Here is a 24,733-nt window from a genome sequence, read left to right as displayed (position 1 = left end):
CAACGGCTCAGATCAAAGTCAATTCAACGGCCCGCAGTCGCGCTGACCGCACGTCTCCTGAGACCGAGACGTGACTGGCCACACGTCCCTCGAAACTGAAAGTGCACGTCTCCTCACATCAAAGGCGACAGCGGCGCGCTTTTTGAATTTTGAAATAAAGCACGCGTTGTCACGTCTCCTAGCAGCGCGCTTTTTGAATTTTGAAATAAAGCGCGCGTTGTCACGTCTGTTAGCATTTATAGGCAGATTGGCGCGTTTCCCATCTTTTTGGCACTCGAGAAACCCGAAAGAATCCTAACAACGCGCACCTCGCGCTATCAGTCAACCAATTCGAAGTACGGGACAAATCCACCCGCCACCTCACGAACTCCCCGCACTAGGGCAAGACCCTTAGCACGAGGAGTGGGGGGCAATTGATGAAGGAAGATTTGACTCGACCTCGTAACCACTCAACACATGGCAAAGGCAACAGCTCGGCACAACAGCTCGCCAAGGCGCGAGCTCCGAAAGGAGGAACCAGCGGTCCAAACTCCCTGCAAGGAGCCCAAACTCCCAGTAAGGAGCCCGAGCTCTCCCTTAGGCCCCGAGCCTTACGAACACAAAGGGCAACAACCCGAACTGGCCTGCCCCATGGCAGTTCGGGCCACACCTCTGTCCGAACTCAAGACTTCACCTCGTACACCACTCCAACACTTTGCCTCCAGGACACCGAACTGAACAAACCACATCATACCTGACACCGAAGGAGTCCGTATCCAGGGGCGGCACACCTGACTGACTTGGGATCTGACGCTTGACAGCCGCACTCCAACGGCCACCTGCCACTGCCATCTCCAATTACAGAGACAGCTCCGATAAAGAGCAGTGGTGGTTCTGTCCCAGCAGAGGTGATGACACCCGAACTAGCAGAAGCACAGAAGTAATCATACCCGACCTGACAGAAGCCTAGGAATGAGTGCGCGAAGTGGTTATAAAAGGCTCTCTACCCCCCGAGGACAAGGTATGTGAACTTTGAGGCATCTGGTTTTATCTTGCCTTTGAGAGAATAGTAACTTGAGCTTCAGAGTGATCTCACCGGGTTCCTCCCTGGAGATTCCCCACCTTCTTCTCCATTTCAGGCCCCCCTGTTGCTCCAGTCAGAGGCAAGGTCGTTGACAGCTAGGAACGGTCGGATTGCGCACCATCAATTACAGCAAGATGTAGATTCTAAAATCATAAGTCTTTCTTTTTTGGTATTTTTAGAACATTAACCAATTCAAATAGTTACGTGAGTAAACAAAAAACATATAAGACTTACTGATACACCAAACAAACACGTCAGTTGCTACTTTCTCCCTTTTTTTCCTCTCACAATCAAATCAGCCCCTCACAACAATGCCCCCTATAACGTCCCATAACACATGGCTACCATGTATTGAGAATATCTCTTGATGATAATACCAGAAATGATAATGTCATCATCGAGAGGTATTCTCAATACACAGTAAAAATATACTGTGGGACGTTGTGTGGGACTGATTTGAAATCCTACATTGCAACTAAACCAAATAATCACTTGTCACCAAATCTCCCATTATCAAATCCCTGTTCGGGTATCTTACGACCAAAGATTTAGGGGAGCTAACTCCAGTTGGCCCAAATTAGAATTTTAAACTATTTTTGGGTTTAGGCCTTCAGGTGGGTCCGTTCAAATTTTGACGAAAATCCCAACCCAAAATTTCCCAAGTTGTACCCCTAGGACGCTTGAGAATCGTACCATAAAAGGAAATTCCATCTTACAGTCATATGGCAGGGGGTTGAAGAATGAAGATATCCCAAACACCTGATTTTACATACATGTGATAATTATTTGTGGTTGGATTAGATTATCTATTCATCCTCTTTCCAGCGAATTCAGATTAATTGAAGAAACTGGATTCACTGAGTGCAAAGTCTGTTCGAACAACTATTATAATCTTGCATTGAGAATATCTCCCCATGAAATAAAGCATAAAAGTATGGAGATATTCATGATGCAAGACTGTAAAGACTGTTCGAATGGGCCTTGCACTGACTGAAGCCGAGTTCTTAGCTGAACGCTTTAAATATTGAACCGGCTGTGGAACCAATGATAGTTAAACAGTTCAGTTAATCCTATTTCCTTCCCAGCCCCGCACTGCATTAGGGTAGTTTTTCCACAATTCTTTATCTAAAACGACACATTTGATTCCCTTCCGGGAAGGGAGGGAGGTAATTACTATTTATTATTAAACATTAGGGAGGTTTTTATGAGCCAAATTATAGGATAATTTTGTAGACTGAGAAAAGTGCAGGCAATTTCGTGAGTGTCGTATGATAGGTATTTTAATACATGTCGTCGCATTATTATTAAATTAGCATTTTTTTCGTCATGTTAATTTGTACGTATAAATATTTATAAAAATATATCTTGATTTATATGTACATAGAGTGATAGAGAAATTTCATTTTAATGCTTTTTCCAATGATTGAATGTTCGTTCCTATTCCGTTGATATAACACCTAATTGTCGATAAACGATTTATCAAATACTTTTCCTAATTTTTTATACCATATAAACATTTATTTAATAAACTGAAGCTGTACCAAATACGTACAAGTATATTATTTTTACCTTCCAGCCTTCCAGCCTTCCAGCTGGCTAGACGTAACTGGACAAAAGGAGCGGAGCGTCGATCTTCTGAGTTCTTAGTTGTTACCATAAAATAAACGGTTGGGATCCGAATTAAATCCACGTTGACCTGGATCCGACAATAGGTGGGACTGGGGAGGATCCATACCTTCAGATTCTTTGCAGTTTGGCCATGGCCATAGGAAACACCAACAAGGATCCGCCGGAGCTCGGATTTTGGTAAAGCAGAGCAGAACCCCATAGGCGAACAAAGACAAAAACAGCAGCGAAAACGCGCACATCCGGACCGGATAGGAGTGGGAGCTAAGAGAGACGTCATATATCCCTCGTCTCCCGTAGGGTGGTTTCATGATTTGCGCACGGAACCAGTTAAATCTGCGAAGAAATGAGAAAAGCCCGACGAGCAGATCCTACTCGGACGAAATCTCGACCTGAGTAGTCGTTAAATATTCGTTTATACTATCAGATCGTGCTTCTTCCATCTTGATCCTCTTAAATTTTTCAACTTTTTCTTTTTTCGGGATAGCAACATCAGTGGCAAGATGATGAGGTAAGCTCTTTGTATGCTTCTTGCGTCTTTTGACTTTTCCTTGTTGTTAAATTGGCGAACTTGTAGTTTGATGAGAACCAAGAATGAACTTGTCCAGATTTCTTATATTTTCTCCTTGAGGATTGGGTCTACTGGTCTAACATGTTCTGTGTTCTGAATACTAATGGATTTATTCATTAGATGATAAGGTTGAAAATCCATTTCCTTTTTTTTTCTCAATAGAAAATCCATTTCTTTAGTCTCTAAAAATGTTTATTTAACCTAAAAGAGAACTAAACTAGGGAATGCATTTTCTTTTTTGTGAATTTCTATCTTTAATTGTGGTCAAAGGCCACTTTGCATTGAGTTTTAAGGGTTGAACAATGAGCATGAATTCCTAATATAATCATTTCTACAAATTTTTAATTAGTGATACGTTAATTTTGTACTGGCTGGAGACACTGCTGTGGAAAATGAGTTATGAGGGCAACTGTAGATTCTCACAAATCCAGAATTTCCTACTTCTCTCATCAGTGGTGTAAGTGTTTAGAAGAAGCCCGATCTCTGTGCGATTTTAGATGTTTGATATTTAATAGAGAGAACTTACCTTTTCGCATTGATGTTTTCTCCACAATAATCCTTGTATCTCTCAGCTATTTGTACAGACATTCCTAGAGATACTGTTGTCCTTATTGAGACGTTTAATTTAATGGAGCAGACGACATATTTTTGACTTCTCTTATGGTTCAGGACCTGGCATAAACTGTCTTCCTTTGCCAGGATTAATCCCTTTTTCAATGAATTTGTAGCCACATCTTATTGCTTTACCAGGGGTCATTACTTGAAGTAATTGGTAAAATCTCAGGTTGGCAAGCATGAGAATGCGGTTTAAGTCTAAGGGCGACCACTTTGTGTGGAAAAAAAAAATGATGAAGGTTAGGACTGAACCAAGCCTACCCCTCCCAAGACCTGAGATAGTTGGGATCAACATTGGGTAATGCCCCTTTTATCTTATTGCCCTGCACTTTTAAAGATGTGGTGTTAGGACATCTTTTAGAGTCATCTTATTCCAAATTGATTCAGTTATCAACTTCCAGATTAAGAATCAATCAGTTAAATAGCTTTTCTACCATCATCGTCATTCACTCACCTTTATATCCTTAGTTTCAAATGTGTTCCAGTTCAAAGATATACTTGCTCTTACCAAATCCCAGGCTTCAACCTTACTTGGACAGTACTTCCAATACTCATATTTAGTTGATATTTGGGGTTGTATATTCCTTATTGGTTGTTATTGTTTTTCCTTTGTTGACTTTCAATTGCTCAAATTGCAGTTTGATTTTAGTAAGTAAATGCCTTACTGTACGTCTGTACCTTGTCTGTAGAAATCTTTCAATACATCTTTTCAATTAAAATGTTTTATGGTAAGACTTATTTCCTTGTCATGGAAGTAGGCAACTTGACTTCAATATGGAAAAGCTCCACCTTTGCAATGTAAAGCAAGGTTGGGAGTCATCATAGGTTCTAATTTTGAATGCTCCATAGGCCTTGTAATTTTTTTTTCTTCCTCATGTTGGTAAATTTTTTATTTTTCAACAACCTTCATAGATATTAGTGGTAGTCTTGGTTTTCTGTACTCACTTGAGGATGTTGTGGCTGCAATCCCCACCCTCTGTGAATCAAAAGAAAGAAGTTGTTTGTTTCATTGTTGTAAAGTGAAATATCCGTTAACCATTAATTTCTTGCTTGAAGATTTGTCATTGTTTCTGATATTTCTTGGACTACTTTTCTCATTTCATTATGTTCAATCTGGTGTTTGGTACCATTTAGGATTTAGATTGTTCTGGATGCAATGTATTTGAAGGTTTGATGGAGTGCTAGAACAACAGCATTGCTTAAAAGTATCCAATAATGTTCCCTTCCACTTCCAGATATGACTGAGGATATGAGTGTACTATCATTTCAGCGCATTGTCTTATTTATATAACTTAGATTCCAATGAGAAGTGACTGCTGTGAAATCCAGGGTACTCTGTATGAAAGCCCTTAAAGACAATTTGCCAGCAATGCACATTCATAAGTGGCATACAATGTGATGACTTGGGGGTAGGTTTATCTCAAACCATATGTTGATCCAATTAAGGCAAATATAACCGTTAGTTCACATGATACTTTAATGGAATAAGTTTTTTCCCATTTTCTTTTCCTTTCTTTTTTTTTTTCTTTTTTTGTGTGTGTGGGTGGAGGGGGGGGGGGGGTTCCAGCAAACAGCATTGCAGCAGCCCTTACATTCCAATGAAGCCTGTTTCAGCCTTTCAGGAGAGAATGGAAGAAAAGGTGATTCAATGTTCAGTAATGGGACTAGAAATTTAGAATGAAAAAAAAGAAAAACATTAAGTATTATTACCAGGACATCTAGTTTCATTGACAAGCAATTGAAAGAAACCAAATTAAAATGATGGAAAAGCTGAAGAAATAAATTGGAGATTTTGAGGAGACCAGAAATTCAACATTGCTCTTTTTCTAGATAGTTGATACTGGTTCCAGATTTTTGCTTTTCCAGAGTGCCATAATTTTCTTGCCTATGACCATAGTTTTCAAGGCGCCAAGGCAAGGCTAGGCACAGGAGGGCGCCTAGTCGCCTAGTTGCCTAGGCGACCTAGGCAGTGGATTTTTTTCAAGTAAAAACATGTATCCTAGGGTAGTTCTCTAGGTTCCATTATCATATTTCCTTAATGAATATCCATAATTTTCATAAGAAAAGTATAAACTTCATGTTAAAGTATAGAAAATCAACATATTCATGAGAAGAAAAAGAAGAAAGAAAAGAAAATTCAAAAAATATAGGGGCTGAACCCCTATTTCTGTTATAGGAAAAGAAGAAAAGAAAAGGTGGAATAAGAATGTTATCAGCTTAACCAAAAGTATGCCTGATGAGTTATTTAGAATAGGAGACACCCTTTTTGCTTTCATGATTGTGACTCTAAAATATATATAACAGACAGTAGCTGGTGACTGTCTCTTTGATGACATATTAACACAATTACTTACTCTCTGCCACTGGAAAACCTGTAGGTGGTTAATTTGCAATCCCTTGTTTCAAAAATGTATGATTTGTTCTATTTACTGAGAGTATTTTGCTACATAGACTTATTTTTACACATTTTAGGTAATTGCTCCAAAAAGTCATTTAGATGAGTTAATTTATTGAACCTGATGATATGCATTTGAAAAAATCCTACAAGAACACTCAAAATTATTAATTAAATGTTGTATTAAGGGAGAATGAGGGCACAGGAGATTCCTCTTCTCAAATGATGTGCATGAAGATATATTGGAGAAGATTCACGCTTGTACGAATAGAGACCTATATAGATTTATGGGCCCTTGTCTTAAGGTAGGTCCTCTAGAATTCATTGAACTGAGTGAATTTACTGAACCTAGTGATTTGCACTTGAAGAAAATCCAGAACAAACACTTGAAATCATTTATAAAATGCTAAGCTACTGAAGAAAAGAGGGGAGGGGACTTGATATTCTTCTTCCTATTTAGCTGAAACTAGATATTTTATTCTGAATCTCTGATAGAAGTAAAGTTAGGATAAAATTCTACATAGTTTACTTAAAATGAGCATGAAGAGCAGGTCTTAGGTAGGCTGGAGAAGGTTCCCACTTCTAAAAATAAATATACTGATGGATAAGCAGATGCAAATTAGATTTAGAAAGAAAGTGGAGACTCTTGATGAAGAGGCACTTCTAATCTCTCTTTTCCTTCAAGGGTTTCACTTACTGACAAGAAACATCCTAGAAACTTCATGGATATCTGTCGGATCATCATCTGTTGTTTGATGTAAATCTTTGTGTTGGCATGGTGGGCTCTGAGACATATCAATTTATTTGGATTTTTATCTGTTTTGTAAACTTATTTCTTGTTTTACATTCTCTGTTTTGGTTCATAGATGACCAGAGGAGTCAGCAATGTCAATTTCACAAGTGGAAAGAATGGAATCTCTGAGCAATGACATTTTCTATGACATATTGAGGCGTCTTGATGGTGCAACATTGGCCAGTGCAGCATGTGCTTGTGCTGCTTTCCATTCCATCTCAAAGGAAGAGAGTATATGGGAAAATGTCTGCCATTCTTTATGGCCTTCAACCAATAGAGAAGATGTTAGGAGTTTGATTTCATCAATTGGTGGATTCCGAAAGTTTTATGCAGGGTGTTTCCCACTTATTGTGAACAAGGATGTTCCTGTGGCTCAGTTGGACTCTTGTCATGAATATCTTGAAGAATGGTCTGATGCTGATTATTATGGTGACATGGATGTATTTGAGAGTGTTTCACCCTCAGATTTTGTCTCTATTGTGGATATCAGATATAAGGATAAAGCTATTTATTCAAAGGTCCTCTGGGGTATTCCTGATTCAGATGGTACCAATGGTTGGTTTTACAACTGCCCCTTTCGGATTGACCTTCTTAGCTATTCAGATGGGAATGATGCCAATGAAGATGAAATTATCCTATCAGTATCTGATGGTCTGCCGCCAGTTACATCCATAGAGAGGGAGAGGAAAGATGGAAAGCTTTGGAGGGAGCTCCGAGATGGAATCAGGCTTAGTTGGATTATTGTAAACAAAAAGGCAAAACAAGCCGCTAATTTTGCTAGCTGGAGCCCTCTTGGGGGGCAAAGGCATTGGCCAACAGACAATGATTTCTTGCTACATTTTGGATCCATTCTTCCTGCCAAGGATATCCTTCCATGTCGAGTAGTAGAATGCATTCTTGTCATGAAATGTAAAGTGATACATAGTGGGGAAGGAGAGGATAATCATACACTTCTCAAGCTAACAGAGCTAAGCATGCAGCTGAAAGACATGGGGGGTAGTCATTTGAATGGAAGAAATAGTTTGCTTGTCCTTAAAGAAGCACTAAGCTGCCGTAGGAGCAAAAATTATACTGAAGTTCTAGAATCACGCCATTTGTACTCAAAAGCACAAAGTGAGTTGAAAGAGGAGAGGATGAGAAATGAAAGTTATATAGACAGATTATGTATCTTAAGCGGCATAGCTGCACTTCTCACATTCTGGTACTGCATTTTATGAAATAGACCATACTGTTGTTCTGATCATTATCTTGATTGATATACTTTTCATATTTCCTCAAGGACTGAAATTCGGCAAAAAAAATGGCCTGGAGAAGTGGCATAATTTTAGTCATATCAACTGCTCTGATGGATATCTGACCCAAGAGGCCACGAAGCAGCTAAAAATGTTATTGTTGTACTCATATTATAGACTTCTATTTTCACTTTGGCCAATCAAGTTAATTCATTGACTGTATCAATAACAAATCTGAGCAGTATGTTTAAACTCTGATGTGTACTGTTTTCAACCTTGTATTATAACTCAGTAATTAGTTGGAAAGAACTGAGTGAAGAATCTCTTGCAAAGCTTCCTTGAACAAAGAATCCTCTCAATCCAGCAATGACTGAATATGCTTGGTTTTGTAGCCGAACTTGTACCTCCAGACTACCTTCATCCCCTTTCTTTCTCTCTACTTGGAAAAGTTAATCCGAAGGAATCAGGTATTCAGGTTAGACTCAGGGTTGAGCCCTTGGGCAAGCAGATGCAAGTCCAAACCAATGTGTTATGCATGTAAGCTGCCAGGATGAAAATTCCAAAGAGAGGGGCATTGGGTTCACTTCTAGTTCCAGCCATCCCAAAGAACCGAAAAGGAACAGCAAAAGAAAAGTCTGAGGTTGGTGTTGTTCATCTTTATCCCAGTTTATTATTCAATGATCCTGTTTGATTTAGGGGGTGTTCGACATTGTGAATGGTTTTGTTTTTGTTTTAGAAAACCAATCCATTCACACTGTTGAATGCCCCTTGATCATTTGGAATTGCTATTGCATCTAAATGTCATCGCCATTATTTGAAGTTCATTTCAACAGATGATACTTTTCATGGATTAACAATTAAAGGCTTTTCCATCATAATTCAGACCAGAAGTTGGATTTTATTTCCGTTTCTGCATCTTCACCAACATGATGTCTTCTCAGTTTCGTGGGATTATTGAAACCTAAATACATGGATTTAGGATATCTGGCCAGTTCTAAAGGTTAATACCCTACTTAGAAATGTCCTTGCTCAATTCTTGAAGCTTAACTATTTTTTTGGTTAAAATATAGAAACCTCCCCTGGGTTTACTCAATCATATAAACCTCCCCTGTGTTTTTACGTTAACAAAAACCTCCCCTGTGTTTTTACGTTAACAAAAACCTCCCCTATAGATTTGAAAAAATGAACAGTTACCTCCCTTTAGTGATCTTTCCGGTAATTGAAACACTGAAGTTACAAAAATGACCTTACTGCTCTATGAGGAAAATCTACTCCAAATCTTCCCCATCTCGTTTCTCTGCATCTGTTCCTTTAGTTTCCCCATTTCTCAAGCTATTCTATTTGCAGTTTCGAATCTGCCTTTGTTTCCTTGTAAAATTGTCAATCATTGTGAGCATCTTCAGTCACGAGTCTAACGTCTTTGATCCCTTCCCCAGCAATTTTTTATTACACCAGTTCCACAGCTCACGTGTTCAAGACGAACATGCCTGAGATAAAGATGGAAGAGATTAAGGTGGAGGTTGAGGATGGAAGGATCGTCTAGATCAACAAATGTGAGGAGCTGTGAGAATGAGACGAAGAACAATGCTTGGGAATGCATCGGATGGAGTAGTGGCAAGTTCCTAAGGAGGTTCTAGACTTCTTGTTATCAGAGAAGGCGAAGGCTGATCAAGTGAGAGAGGCGATGGAAGATGGAATGTTGACTATAATCATGCCAAAGGATGAGGTGAAGAAACCCAATATGAAGTTGATTAAGATCTCTGGTTGAGTCCATCATCCACAAAATAGATAATCCGACTATTATTTCCCTACTTTTCCCTTTTCTTATGGTTTGTAAGGGTGGAAAATGGTAGGAAATGAGAAAATTGCAATCCCATGATCCCATCCATGACAATGCAGCTTATTGATTAGAAAAAATTGCAGGAAATGAGAGATTGGTTAAGTAGGTCTCAAAAGGATTATTATCCAGACTAGAATAAAAAAGCAGGGTTTGTTAGGGAGATGGAGTCCATAACATTCTACAACTTTCTCAGAGATGGCACAGCGCACAGGTTCCATTGATTTATTCATCGTATGCATTCTATGTGGGCATTGTTCTGTGGTCCGTGGGGTCCTAGTCTTCAGTTTGTAGGTGAATTTTTAATCTCCGTTTTGCAAACAGTTACAGAAATTAATTAAGGTCCATGGGGTCCTTGCTACACTTGGTGATTCCTGAATTTCTTTTCTCTATCATTGAGTCTAGACCTGTTCATGGGCCGGGTGGCCCGACGGGCCGGCCCGACCCCCGGACGGGCTTGGACATTTTTATAGGCCCGCGGGCTTAAATTCGGGCCAAAAAGCCCGGCCCGCAATAAATTCGAGCCGGGCTCGGGTTTTGTCAAAATAGCCCGGCCCGACCCAACCTAATATTAAACTTAAAATTATTTATGTGATTATGTCTATTTGAATAATTTTTTTTGATTTAAGAATGTAAAATTGTGTTTTAAAATATAAAAGAAAGGGAAAAATACCATCTTGTAGGCCCATTGTTCATTTAAATAGAAAAAAAATACTTATCTGAAATTTTAATTCTAATTTGAATAGGGAAAATTGTTTTTTTTTTTCAATTTGCTCGGGCTTCGGGCTTTTTACCAGGGCCGGGCTCGGGCCCAAGTTATAGGCCCGTTGGTCGGGCCGGGTCGGATCGGGCCTAGTATATTTTCATTAGTGACAAGTGAAAGCCCGGCCTGAGCCCGACCCGACCCGGCCCATGAACAGGTCTAATTGAGTCTAAGAAATGTCATTTTGGTGCCAGTTGAAGGAACAAAACTACATTGCTTCAAATCGGAACCGTCTTTCCTCCTCTGTGTTTCTGACTCCAATAAAACTATGTTCTTTGGAAGTTTCAGTGTGGATTTATTCAACATTGCATTCCTACGAATTCAAACCGTATTTCTTAGGTTGCATTTGGCATTCCTGTTTTTAACGATTTCTCCTTTTTCCAGTTAAAAACTCAGTATTGATAGGGGCATTTTAATTGCAAAAAGGAGAAAGTCCTTAAAATAAAGAATGCCAAATGCAGCCTTGTTCGGTGGCAAACTCCGGCTGCCTTCTCCTTCTCTATAGCCACGAACGTTGCCTACCGGGTTCAAGGGCTGGAAAAGTGAAACAAAGAGAAGAGGAGCAAGGTCCTTTAATAGGCCCAAACTAAATGTGGCTCAGGTCTCGGGGTATATTTTAGTAAATGTACACCTGAATGGATTATTCTAAGGGTAAAATTGGTATTTTAAAAAGATAATATATTATGTCAGCGTTTTTTGTTGGAAAAGATAGTGGAAGGGAGGTAACTATAGGGGAGGTTTTTCTGATTGTCAAAAAAACTTAGGAGATGTTTTTATATTTTGCCTTTTAATTATATTACTACATTGCCTGTTTGATACTTAAAACCATGGTTATGGGTTGGGGGATGGTTTCCCCACTCGCCCATTATATATAGCCTGGACCACCCGATTCTTTTTTTAATGGCCACTAGTAAAGGTGTGCGTGCATTTGCAATTTTGCATGTAGCAGTATCTCTAAAATAAAACTATTTATAATTTATGGGTAGTTTTTTGTTATAAATGGGCAGTTTTTAAACTATTATAAGTGGACAATTTTTAAAGTGAGATTAAAGAACATTTGTGCCCATTGTATGCTTAGACAAGAGGGGTAAAAAACGTCCATATAGATATAGATTATCCAATGTGTTGAGGTTTTTTTAACAAAATGGCCATTCTTAGAAATCACTACCAGTAGAAAGTAAAAATTAATAGATTTTGCATATAATTGAATGTCTAGAAGATATCGATTCCTGGAGGGTTGAAAGCAACAAGAACATTGATGCCAATGCATTGTCGATTGTAGGTGTAGGTGTAGGTGGATTCCTCCTTGGAGCTCCTTTTTGTTTGGGAGACGGGATCTGCTCCTCACAAATGGGTGCCTCACATGCACATCCACCATGCATTGGTAACACCTCCTGTGAATAATAACTAATATTCACGGGAGATGTTCCCAATGCATGGTAGGATGTGCGTGTGAGGCGCCAGGTGTGAGGAGTAGATCCGGTTTCTTTTTTTGGGTATCTCCTGAATGGCTACACAAAGGGAGTAGCCGATCGCCCAACCCATTTCCCCCCTAACGGCCCAACCCAGATGCAGGCAGGATTCGATCCCAAGCCTCTACTACGATCAGTAAGAGACCTTACTGGTCTCTGAAAGTAGTTGCCAATGTGCCATGTCATATGGATGTCATCTATCTATTTAATTTCAGTACAGGTCATAAAAGTTAATTCTAAGTACCATATATCATATATGGCTGGCTATATAATACTCGCACACATATGATTCTGGTCTGGGGCCTCTCGAAACAAGTTATCTCGCTAAAGGGACCAGTATTAAAGCTTTGCCCATATAGACCCACATTTTAGTGTTTTGGTACAAGTTGGAAACTGAACTGAATCATGTCTGCAACCAATTCTATCTAATCAAGTTTTCCATTCCACTTCTATATTTAGACCATTACAAGAACTTTTCTTCCATAAACGCATAGAAAGCAACCTAACCTATCTTTGGTTTCTTGTCCCAATGATTATCAATCTATAGAAGAAATCAGTCGAGGTTTTTTCTTCATAAGAGTTTCATGAAATTTTAATTTCATTTAAGGTGAGCAATGTCTAAGTAATCAAATGAAACTTTAGACTTTTTGTTGAAATTTGTTGTATTACAGCCAAAAGATTTGAAAAAAAAATATTATAAAATAATTAAGAAAGATAAAAACTAAAAATTTAAACATCTTCTAAAGTTTTTTGAAATACAGGAATGACAAACTTAGAAGCATATTTTATAATGTGGTATTTATAGAATCAATATAATTAACTAATATAAATTAGTCCAATATCAAATAAACTAAATACAACATAAATATTGCACTGAAATGAAATCCGGTCAGAGATCAAAATAAAAAAAAAGAAAAAAAAAATTGCAAATTTCATTTTCTACGCTAGAACAAAGTTCGAAAGCTTCAACTTTCACGCAATGAAGAACTTTGCCCCACATTCCCAAAGCAAATTTATCAATAAATAAGGCAAGAAAAACCCAATATGACGTCAAATAACACAAAGAATGTTGATTATGGAGCCTCAATTTGTTCCATTAGTTTACGTTACAAAATATTTCAATCAATTAATTTGAACTCAAAAAATTGCTCAGCTTCCTCCTCAACTCACAAACAATTCATTATGGTAACGAAACAAACAAATAAATTTATATTAATCAAACACCAAGAATTTATCGTGGAGTTCTTAAAAGAAAATTTAAAAAATATGAAAAAGATAAGCGAATTAAGAGCAGGGAGGAAGGATTGAAGCCAGCAAAAAATGGATGATCTCAGAATATCATCTCCCTGGGGTAAAAAGGTTAGTACTTAGTAGGCTAGCCGTGTGTCCTCCTTAGTTTGTTTTCCTTTTGCAACCAGGAGAAGTCAGCAGTCTGGGCTGTAAGGACATGATGAAGGGTGTTCGTTGGGATGTCTGCTTCCACTAGAAACCAGAAAGAAAGTTAAGGACAAAACGCAGAATGGTGGGGCCTTGATCAGACTTATTAGATTAGCCACCCAAGACAAAAATAGGTTATCCTCTCTGTTCAAAGTATTCATCTCCCGCTTGCCCTTCACTTTTCCCATTTCCACTCCACACAAGTAGTCGGTGGTCGGAATATCTCTATATTCTGGGACGATAAGATAAGCATTCAATCATGATTCATGAGGACTAACACCAACCATACAACCATCATGGGATGGCAGTATGGCACCAAAGCTAGTTCATGGCATGGCCGCGTGCCCACAGAAGCCCACCGCTAACATTCCGCACATTGGGCCGCTAGTCACCAAGTCCAAGCTTTGAGTAAAGGTGAGTAGTTGGAATCTTTGGTTACTTAACATCACTCCAACTACAACTACAAGTTTAGAATATAACTGGCGTGTGGAAAGCCTGTAAAGAAGTGCTCCCCAGTCCCAGCCTCCCTCACACTGACTTGGGCTCTTTCCATTTTTCTTTTACACCGGTTTTCTTGTTTATTAGAGAGAACTGAGGCCAATTCCATCAAACCCATTAAGCGACCTTTGCCAGTAGTGCATGTCATGTACTTGTTCTAGAGCTAGAACTGTAAAAGCTAAATTAATAAACCAGTCAGTCGCCTTGATCATAAAGCAATTCATGGCTTTTTGATAAAGCAAATGATGGAAGCCATGATTCCAACAGAGACAAGTTTTAAATGGTCCAAACTTCCAAAAGATCCCTGACTTCTAGATCTCATAATTCATTATTCATAACCTACATAGAAGACTCCATCGGGGCACTGATATAATGAGAGAGAAGGGAGATGTGTATATATGAGGTGGTTGATATGCATCAATCATGAAATGATGCTTGCAAAATAAAAAAGAAGTTGTGCACATTTGCAAACGAGGCTTTGATGCATAAAATTATTAGATTCTATCATCACAATAGACAATACTTCCCATGTAAGGCATGGTCGTGGTTTCATCCTATTTCCTATGGGGATCCTCCACTTCTACATAATCACCACTCCACCAAAGGCACAAGAGTAGTAGCCAGAGCTCTTTTAATAATCTAATATTAATATCAGGATGGATGTTGTTGTTGATATTCAATGGCCTGAAGCAATATACATGGTATTTGCAAGGTGCCAACCAGCTGGTTGGTAAGGTCTCCTGTTGGTCGTAGCTAAGACTTAGATTGAATCCTGCCTGTTGAGGGAGGGGGGGTTATAACCTATGGGTTGGGGGATGTGTTACCCTTCACAAGATATCAAGAAAAATATTTATTGACCAGCATGTACACCACCAAATCTATTTATTTTTATGTCTAATTGCTTCAAGCAAATCAACATGGAAGGATGGATGGATGGAACAATAAGATTCTTTCTTTTTTTTCCCTATCCTTCAACTTACTAACTTAGATCCCAATAAGAATTAGGATAGGATAAATGAAGGGGAGGGTGGTTAATTAAGTATAAAAAGATACAAGGAAACGACTGATATTGAAAAGCTTGAAACTGGATTGTTCTTAAGCCTATGTTATTACGCCCATGAGATGGGGAATAACTCTCTATATTATACAAGGCAATGATAGATGCAAATGAAATAATACTATAGGGCATGTAAATTATCAGGTTGATACAATAAGATCTGTTTAAAATTGGCCACCATACTTTCATGACAATAAACCCATTCATTTGTTAAATTGATAGATTTGATCGTATCATAATATATTATCACTATCATATATCATGAGAGAAAAATAGGTATTAAATTAGGGTTACCTAGGGGTGGTGAGAAAGAAAATCAAAAAACTAAATTGAACTGAAAATTTGGTTAATCGAACTGTTCAATTTAGTTTTAATTCGGTATTTTTGAAAAACCAAAGCTATCAGTTTAATTTCGATTAATCAATATAAAAATCGGCGATTAAACTGATATTATACATATATATATATATATATATATATATATATATATATATATATATATATTTACAATATATTTTATAAAGTCAAAAAAACTACAAAACAGACTATTAATAGAACCGATCGGCTTAGGCCCACGATTCGGTTAACCGAACCGTGAGCACCCCTTGCTACCCAACTTTGAAATATCCGAATGTGTATACATATTTGGTTCGGATCTGTCGGTCTCTGTCCAACCCAACTGCTTACAGAGGACTTAATCACAAAACGGAGAAGGAAAATGTCAGCCTTCCGCGTGAACAAAGTACAACACACACCGTGCCACTAATTAAGGCATTTTTGGGGTTAACACGTGGCAGTGAAGATGCAATATTGTTGAGAGTGTTTGTCAGATTGCCATTTGTTAATGTTCCAAATCAGAGTTTGTTGCCCAGGCTGAGATTGGATTCACAGGACAATCCGGATACCCCTCATAAAATCTAGGGTTTGGGACGAAAGCAAAAACAAAACATCACTTTAATTGGTGTTTGGTTTAAAACATTTTCACATTTCATTGGGGTCACGAATTTAGCTTATTTAATACTTCAATAGTGTGCTATTAAAGTAAGCATCAGCTTTTTTATTATTTACTTCTTCCTCAAATTGTCTATTGGATTTACACTCTATTATCTTGCCAGTTTTGACTTTGCTGTTTTGTGGCATTTTGAGCATTTTTTAATGAGCATTTAAAAAAAATAAATATGAACATTTCTATACTTCTTTTTTTCACGCTTTCTACTAATGTTTTTAACTGTTATTGACCCAAACGGTCAGATTGTTTAACCGGGAATCATCAGACAATCAGTTATGTTTCACTCTTAATCCAAAAATCATTGATGGGTGATCAAACCATCAACCTGTTCATTTTCAACAATGGTTTTTGGTCTTTTATTTTAATTTTTTATAATTGGAATGCACCATCCGTTCTGCCACTGACCTACCTGCATGGCCAAAGTGGTTCCGGTTTTCGGGTTGGTTTTTAGAAAATTGCTTTTCTAAAGTGGAATTGTGGAAAACGACGTTCTTGTACTAATCGACAAAGAAGGGAGCAACAATGCATCATCCATCTCATGGCAAGCTAAGCTAACCACCTACATCACTATCTCCTCATCTCCCATTATTAATGTGAATCAAACACGGGAAATTAGTTTCATTAGATACAGATTGACGTCGACATTAACACATGTTTGCACTAATTGTTTCGCTGAGTTGCAGATAATGGGAAACTTTTTTTCCCCTTTATTTGATCCTCTTCCATTAATGAGTTGGTTGGGGAACCCGATTTTTGTCATTTCGGGTGATGCTCCTCGGTAAATTCAGGTTGGATTAAAGTCTTTAAAATCCTTCCTTTGTGTCGGAGTTGAAAGAATGGATATAGACCGACTCAGGTTAACTTTTTAAAAAGACTAGATCTGGGCAGATTTGTGATGAAAATTGTGAACCACAACCACCCACACTATTATTACATTTCACAAGTAACTCATTGAATTACGCTCAAAAAAGGAAAACAAAGATTGGCCTCTTTAGGGAGTCCGAGTCCGAACCTTTGAGTTTTGTTGCTACAACTTACAAGTGCTTTCCGGTTCGGGTTTAAGTTTGTCATGCATGCATTTGCCCCTATATATTTATCATACAACTCTTGTTTAATGTTTGGCCCAAATCCAGGGCGCTTGTGGGGCCCATCATATCATCGGCCCTAATAATCAAAGGCTCGCATTCTCTGTTGAAAATTGTGAACATATGACATTCTCTATCCAATCCAAGCAGCTTCAGTCGGCTACTCGGATATACACAGTACAAATATTAAGGTTTCCCACTTCCAAGTTCCTACCCGTCCGATCAGCCTGAGTCTCACCACACATGTCTGGTCGCATGACATCTCAAACGTCCTTGCACGACTCAACTTCTCTTTTTAATCATGATGAACTGTATCAATTGCTCTCCATTATAAGACAATGCGGGGCCCATTAAAGGTCTTCATCCAAGCGAGCGAGATGTCTCCAGAGGATTAATAGTAATTAAAACAACAAACTCAGGGTAATTTAGGATTTAGGACGTTCCCGATTTTTCACGCATTCTCATTTCTCTGGAGGAATGCTACGGCTACCTGAACTCTGGCCCACATTATATACTAATTGCAGTATTTAGAGTAAACGGTATATAATACGGTAAGCAGATCATCGTAGCCTTGGCATTCTTTATTACTTGCAATGTAACGGTTATCACCGTACTTTGTCGACCCGACCACTCTCTTTCGCCACTAATCCCCACGAGACTCCACGACGACACGACCCGAAAGCGAAAGGCCGAAATCACCTCTCTCTCTCTCTCTCTCCCACACACACAGCTTTTTTGGCATTTTTATGGATTTGAATTGAATTGGTTTTGGTTCCTCGTGAGAACTCGATGTTTAATGTCACGGTGCTCCTGTCCATCCGAAGGGAGAAAACCATTATTTTACTCACCAACCAATACTCTGTTCTTCTGTTCTGCAAAAAAAGCAACGAAAGAAAAAGCGAAAAACTCTTCGGCCATGAATGCTCTCTTGCTTCAATCACACCCATTTCATTTCCCTCTGTATATCTGTCGAAATAATTAACTCATAGGAACTCGAGAAAGAAAGAAACAGATACTAGAAATCGATTTGTCATCATGAATGCGTCTTGCTTGCGCACCACCACTCTTCTCCTGTTTTATTTCATCCTCTCCTGCACGGTTTCTGCCGATAACCTGAACTGTAAACAATAACACAAGGGAAACACTCTTTCCCTCCAAAACCCGGCTCGAGTTTCTTCAAGAATAACCTCATTTATCTATCGTTCTCCAAATGATTAAGAACCCACTTGCTCAAGATCCAGAAACCATGCCTATCTGGGAGTTTCTGAACAAGCTCAAGCGTCTGAAACCGCATGAACCATCCTTGGGGATTCTTGGGTTTCTGTTTATTACAGTAGTTTGTTTTCTCTCCTGTTTCTTTTACTTGGACTATAGGATTGTTACTAAAGGATTCCGCGTTCACGGGCAGTCGCAAAGATTTATGTGGTTGGGTTTCGATGTGACTGGTCGAGATGAACGGGTAGGGTTTCTTGCAGAGGGTGGCGAAGGCTGTGATTTGTTTAAAGGAGACTGGGTCTGGGATGAACAGTACCCACTATACCAGTCTAAAGATTGCAGATTTTTGGACGAAGGATTCCGGTGTACTGAGAATGGAAGGCCTGATAACTTCTATACCAAGTGGAGATGGCAACCCAAAGATTGCAACTTGCCCAGGTTTAACTCCTCTCATTTTCTCGTTTTTCCAACTTTTAATGTATAATCCTGAATCCTCTGCAAAACATTTTTTCGTATATATAATGTTTTTTGTTTACGTGTTGCTACTTCAAAGTTTCGATTCATAGCGTTTGGCCGTTTCCACTTTCCATTAGTTAAGTCCTATTCTTTTATTATTGTCTTTTGATATTCTGTTTCTGGGTAAACGTCCAAGCTTTCTCAATTGTTAAGTCCTATATACCGTTTATTATTGTCTTTGCTTTTATTCTGTTGATATTATTTCCTATCAGCTTTCTCAATTGTTCTGCAACTTTTCAGTAATGAAGAAGGAAGGTTTTTGTTTTTATTCCAACCTTATTTTTTAATCTATCCTAATTTTGTACGTATAATTGTGCATTTTATTTAGTTCAAAAAATTATATATGTTTCTGAGAAGTAGTTGAAGGTCTTTTGTTCTTTTGCTCCTTAGTTGCAATTGTCCTTGGAGCTTTTCTAAGAAGATGTTGTAGTTAATCTTTTTCTCACTAGTTTTATATTTTACTTTCATTCAGTTACTCCATTTCTTGCTTGGGTATTTATTGGATTAGAGTTCAAAATTATGTTTGGTTTATGCTTTCGTTTGGGCCCTCTCTTATTTTATTTTGATTAATAAATCCAAGTATAATTTCTATTTGCAATTCCATTCCTATCAATGGAGAAGAAACGGATAATGGGGGGAAAAACTAATTTGTATTTCTATCTTTCTTCTTATTTGTATAAAGATTCGATGCAAAGAAAATGCTGGAGAAATTGCGGAATCGAAGGCTGGTATTTGTTGGAGACTCAATTGGAAGAAATCAATGGGAGTCCCTTCTCTGCATGCTTTCCTCAGCAATTCCAGGCAAGGATTCGATCTATGAAGTAAATGGAAGTCCGATTACTAAGCATAAAGGATTCTTGGTCTTCAGGTTCAGAGACTTCAACTGCACTGTGGAGTATTACAGAGCTCCATTTTTAGTGCTGCAGAGCCGGGCACCAGCTGGGGCTCCAGAAAAGGTGAAGATGACTCTGAAACTGGATAAAATGGATTGGAGCTCTGTACAGTGGAGAGATGCGGATGTCCTGGTTTTCAACACTGGTCATTGGTGGAACTATGAAAAAACCATACGAGGGTACTTCTATTCATCAGAAATTGCTTTTTTTTGTCTCATCATAAAATCTAAAAATCTGTCCTGCGTGTCTAGTGTTTACTACTTATAAATTTATTATTTTGTTGCATTTCTTGGATACAACATAAAACCAATGGAGTATAACTGACTTATGACGGGATATTTAGGAATGTGTCTAAGAATTTTAGGGAGGTATTTGAAGTCTTTCCGGAGACCGGAATTCAAAGTCCAAAATACAAATCATTTGAGGTGGGCGTGTTTTGGATATTTTGGAATGTTAAGGTTGTTATCAAGCATGACTGAAACAGTTTCATATTTATCATTATAACTATTATTGTGTCTAACTTACCCTTGTTAATCTCCTTGTTTATGAATTATAATTTTTCATGTTTGACAAATGCACATGGAAAGCAAAAGTTCTAAAACTGCCGTACAAGCTGCTTTTAAGCATGCATAGTCGTAGTACACCAGATGTTTCCTAGTTCATGCTCCAAATCTACACAATTATATGGTGCAGTAGACACACTAGATCATATCAGCCCTTGAGTCAGTGTTGAAGTCCAGTGGTCAACTTTTCATTTTCTCTTTTAAGGGGTTGTTTTAGTTATTTACAGGGCCCAAGATGAGATGGCCTACTTATCTAACTAAAGGCTTGGAGTTTAGTATATTCAAGATTTGTTTGGTCAATTAAACTAATTAAAATGGAAGTTCTAGGTAATCTGTCATTTGTAGCTTTAAAACTGTTTAAAATGTCTTTTCTGTTGTGGGACTGTTGTTTTCCATATTTTTTTCTCAGGAAATAAGTAGGGATTTAAGACTATGGTTTATTTGGAACTTTTGTGACCATTAAGTTTCTGCAATCTGGCCCTCCGTTTTTATTTAGTATTCAGTTTCTGTGCTTTACTTTATATCCAGATGACAATCTAATGTTGCAAAACAGATTGTGACACAGGTAACTTGACTAGTTCAATTAATGTGATGACCTAAAATTGAAAACAATATTCTTCTTTGAACTCCAGCAATGATGTTTGATATTGTTGTCACATTTATTTGAATAAGTTGTTGATCTAATGAAGCCTAAAAAGTGGTTCTTAGATTGTGATGATGCACGATTTGGCCGGTCTTAGCTGTCGATAATCTTGCCTCTGAACTGAGTAACAGGGACCTGAAACGGGAGGAGAAGAGAAGCTCCGAGGAGAACCTGGCGTAAGGGCTCCGAAGCTCAAGTTAGAATCCTTCAAAGGCAAGAATAACCAGATAGCGCGAAAGTTAGCATACCTCGTCCCTGGGGGGGTAGAAGCCTTTTATAACCACCTCGCGCACTCACTTCCAGGCCTCCGTCAGGTCGGGCATGATTACTTCTGAACTCCTGCCAGTTCGGGTGTCATTTCCTCTGGTCGGACAGAACCGCCACTGTTCCTTTTGTCGGAGCCGTCTCTGCGGCTAGTGACGACGGTTGCAGGTGGCGGTGGCAGGAAGCCGTTTGAAATGCGGTTGTCAGGCGTCAGATCCCAAATTAGTCAGGTACGTCGCCCTCGAATAAAGACGTCTTTGGTGTCGGGTACGTTTGGCTGGCCTGGTGCTTTGGAAGTGAAGTGTTGGAGTGGCGAGCGAGGTGCCTTGAGTTCGGTTTGGAGTGTTCCGAGCTGCCACGGGTCAGCTCAGGTCAGCTTTGTGAGGCTTGGGGCCCAGTATAGTTCGTGCTCCTTGCAGGGAGCTCGGGTTCTCAGTAGGGAGCTCGCTCTTAATAGCGAGCTCGGACTCCCAATAGGGAGTTTGTTCTTAATAGGGAGCTCGGTTTTTAGGGAGCTCGGGTTCTTACTTGAGGAGCTCGGACCCTTAACAGGGAGCTCGGGCTCCTAGTAGGGAGCTCGGTTTTAGGGAGCTTGGACCTTTGACAGGGAGCTCGCTCTTAATCAGGGAGCTCGGGCTCCTAGTACCGAGCTCGGACTTAGGGAGCTTGGGTTTTTTAGGGAGCTCGGACCTTTGACAGGGAGCTCGCTCTTAACAAGGAGCTCGGACTAAGTACAGCGGTCTGGAGTTCGGGCTCGGTAGTGAGTTTGGACTTGCTTCCGATGTTCGCTTTGGGTGCTCTACTGTCCCGAGCTGCTTGCCTTTGCCATGTGTCGGGCGATCGCGAGGTCGGGCCAAATTTCCCTTCATCAGATTGCATTTCCATGCTATCAATGTATATTGTATTTACTATTTGGGAGTTATCTATCAGAAGTTGCAAAATGCAAGTTTACTGCAATTAATTCAAATAATATTGTGAACTTGTCAAGGAAGCTAAAATTAGTATCTTAACTATTATTAAGCTTGCGTATCTGTAGAAAGTTTCTTGACATTTGGATCCTTGTTTTGTCATCAGGGGTTGTTATTTTCAGGAAGGGGAAGAGATCAAAATGGATGCGAGTGTAGAAAGTGCATATCAAAAGTCGATTGAGACATTAATCAACTGGCTTGGTGGGGAAGTTAACATGAGTAAGACCCAGGTCTTCTTTCGCACTTTTGCCCCTGTACACTTCAGGTGTGTAATCTCATGGTCCCACTTAACTGTTTTCCTTTACAATCTTTCTTCTATCATGATATTTAGACTTTTATCCAATTAGTAGTTCTTTGTTTGGATGTAATTCTGTTTGGTTTCTGGTTTCTTCTTTCTTCTACTCTAGAGAATTCTTAGGTTACTAGGGAAAGACAATACACAAAAAATTGCCACTTGTTCTTGAAGGGTATTCCATTACAAAATATATTCATTTTTCTTGCGAAAAGATGCATCCATATTTCTTGATTGCCATTGCTGATGATTATGTTTTAATGAATAGAACCCAAAATGATACCGTTATAATGTATAATTCAATGTCCAAATAAAGAACCACTGCACTGCTTCTTTGCATGTTGGCTTCTGATGGAGTATCACCTTGAATGTTAAAGCTTTAATAACTTGAAAGCATGATATTTTTAAAAGACTTCAGTTCTAGAAGTTTTGATCTTGAGCTCACCAAACCCCTTTTGAAAGAAAAGAAAAATGCATACTTCTAGAATGATTTCAATGATGAAAATTCTTAAGTTTATGAAGCATCTATAAGATTCTTGCAGAATCCTACTACTCAATGTTATGTTAGGAATACAAACATACATGCTTGATTTTACCAGAACTGATTATGTACTGCTTTTTTTTAATAGTTATTATCTTCCATTTGCTCTGCTAAAGCTCATTGCATGCAACAAATATCTTAATGCGCACTAAATCAGATTTCGGTGTTACAAAAATGCCAAAGTGGTCTTAGAATCTAGACTGCTGGATGCTTTTTATGATTCATGTGGTGTGTTTCACTTAATCCATCCAACAACATAATTCGAAGAACACTAACTCTTCTTGGGAATGCTAATTGAGTTGCTCAGATTGTACAGTACACATTTTCATGATTGATCATGCATATGGATTGCCAATCTTTAAGAATTTGTGCTATTCAGACTGGATGAATAAATATCTGGCCTCAGGATAATTTTGCTGTCTCCATGTTTTAGAACTTTAGAAATACATGCATTCAGTGAGTAAAAATAGAATTGGATTTTACAGGGGCGGGGATTGGAAGACGGGAGGTAGCTGTCACTTGGAGACATTGCCTGAATTGGGTGCATCATTGGTGCCGTCAGGATCATGGTCCCAGCTAAATATAGTGAACGGTGTATTGTTAGCACATTCAAACAAGTCACAGGTGATGCAGATGGATGTGTTGAATGTGACCCACATGACATCTCGGAGGAAAGATGGTCATTTATCCTTGTACTATCTAGGATCCAAGATTGGCCCTGCTTCTCTTCATAGGCAAGATTGCAGCCATTGGTGCTTACCTGGGGTCCCTGATGCGTGGAATGAGCTCCTCTATGCGTTTTTCCTAAAACGGGAAGCTACTCGCACACACAGTTTAAGGGAACCTTCTGAGGCACAGATCTGATTCATTGCAGAAAGCTTCCTGAATGCAGGTGGTAAGGTTCAATTTAAGGGAAAGAATGGCAAATCCTTAAAATTAACTGCAGTTTCCTGCAAGCCCTTTACAAGAGTTGGATGGGCATGGAGTTTCTTGGATGAACATCTGAGAAGTGAGAAAGTACACAAGAACCATGGTTTTCTAAATCCATGACAAAATATTGTCTTACATGAGGTTAAGACACTACCATTTTTTGAAGAGTTAGTGCCTAGTGGGGGTTTCTAGATCCTGGATTTTGACTAGATGCTAGTGAGTTATACATAGAAGCAGCTAAGCAAAAGCAAGCTTATTGGGGAATGGGAAACACTGTAGATAGAGATACACAATAGGTCTGTGTGACTGATTCTGTCACATCTTATAGTTCCTCCAGATAAAATTACATTACCAAGTTCTATTTGAGAAAAAAAAAAAAAAAAAAGATTTTTCGTTGTAAGTTGTATAGAGAAAGATTGTTCCATGAGAGAACTGGAATGGTTATTGATGGGTTC

At 38.8% G+C, this 24,733-nt stretch overlaps 2 protein-coding genes across 4 annotated transcripts; both read left to right on the top strand.

The window, feature by feature from the left end:
* The first annotated feature begins 2,793 nt into the window (after positions 1–2,793).
* LOC104596444 (putative F-box protein At2g36090) lies at positions 2,794–10,247 on the top strand. 3 transcript variants are annotated; one of them, XR_735045.3, is made up of 4 exons: positions 2,794–3,200; positions 5,205–5,284; positions 7,137–8,935; positions 9,732–10,247. XR_735045.3 is itself a non-coding variant. In XM_010257613.3 (2 exons), exon 2 carries the CDS (start codon positions 7,156–7,158, stop codon positions 8,278–8,280), a length of 1,125 nt encoding a protein of 374 aa, XP_010255915.1. In that variant the 5' UTR covers positions 2,796–3,200; positions 7,137–7,155; the 3' UTR covers positions 8,281–10,247. The 3 variants fall into 3 exon arrangements, 1 of the variants encoding a protein (XP_010255915.1); XR_735044.3 differs by lacking the exon at positions 5,205–5,284 and having other exon boundaries at positions 2,796–3,200; XM_010257613.3 differs by lacking the exon at positions 5,205–5,284 and having other exon boundaries at positions 2,796–3,200; positions 7,137–10,247.
* Positions 10,248–18,103: 7,856 nt separating this feature from the next.
* LOC104596445 (protein trichome birefringence-like 11) lies at positions 18,104–24,733 on the top strand. The gene is made up of 4 exons (XM_010257614.3): positions 18,104–19,106; positions 19,867–20,256; positions 22,622–22,780; positions 23,834–24,733. The coding sequence occupies exons 1-4, from the start codon at positions 18,664–18,666 to the stop codon at positions 24,210–24,212; spliced, it is 1,371 nt and encodes a 456-aa protein (XP_010255916.1). The 5' UTR covers positions 18,104–18,663; the 3' UTR covers positions 24,213–24,733.

This window comes from Nelumbo nucifera, chromosome 1 (assembly GCF_055504915.1).
Source record: "Nelumbo nucifera cultivar China Antique chromosome 1, China Antique-T2T, whole genome shotgun sequence".
Classification (NCBI taxonomy): domain Eukaryota; kingdom Viridiplantae; phylum Streptophyta; class Magnoliopsida; order Proteales; family Nelumbonaceae; genus Nelumbo; species Nelumbo nucifera.
Note: the sequence above shows the minus strand (reverse complement) of the source record. Positions and strands in the feature narration are given on the sequence as shown.

Excerpts from the sequence above, each read along its gene's own strand:
- LOC104596444 (XM_010257613.3), top strand. The coding sequence starts at position 7,156 with ATGTCAATTTCACAAGTGGAAAGAATGGAATCTCTGAGCAATGACATT.
- LOC104596445 (XM_010257614.3), top strand. The coding sequence starts at position 18,664 with ATGATTAAGAACCCACTTGCTCAAGATCCAGAAACCATGCCTATCTGG. Across the intron at positions 19,107-19,866 it reads AAAGATTGCAACTTGCCCAG|ATTCGATGCAAAGAAAATGC; the intron begins GTTTAACTCCTC and ends ATTTGTATAAAG. Across the intron at positions 22,781-23,833 it reads TTTGCCCCTGTACACTTCAG|GGGCGGGGATTGGAAGACGG; the intron begins GTGTGTAATCTC and ends TGGATTTTACAG.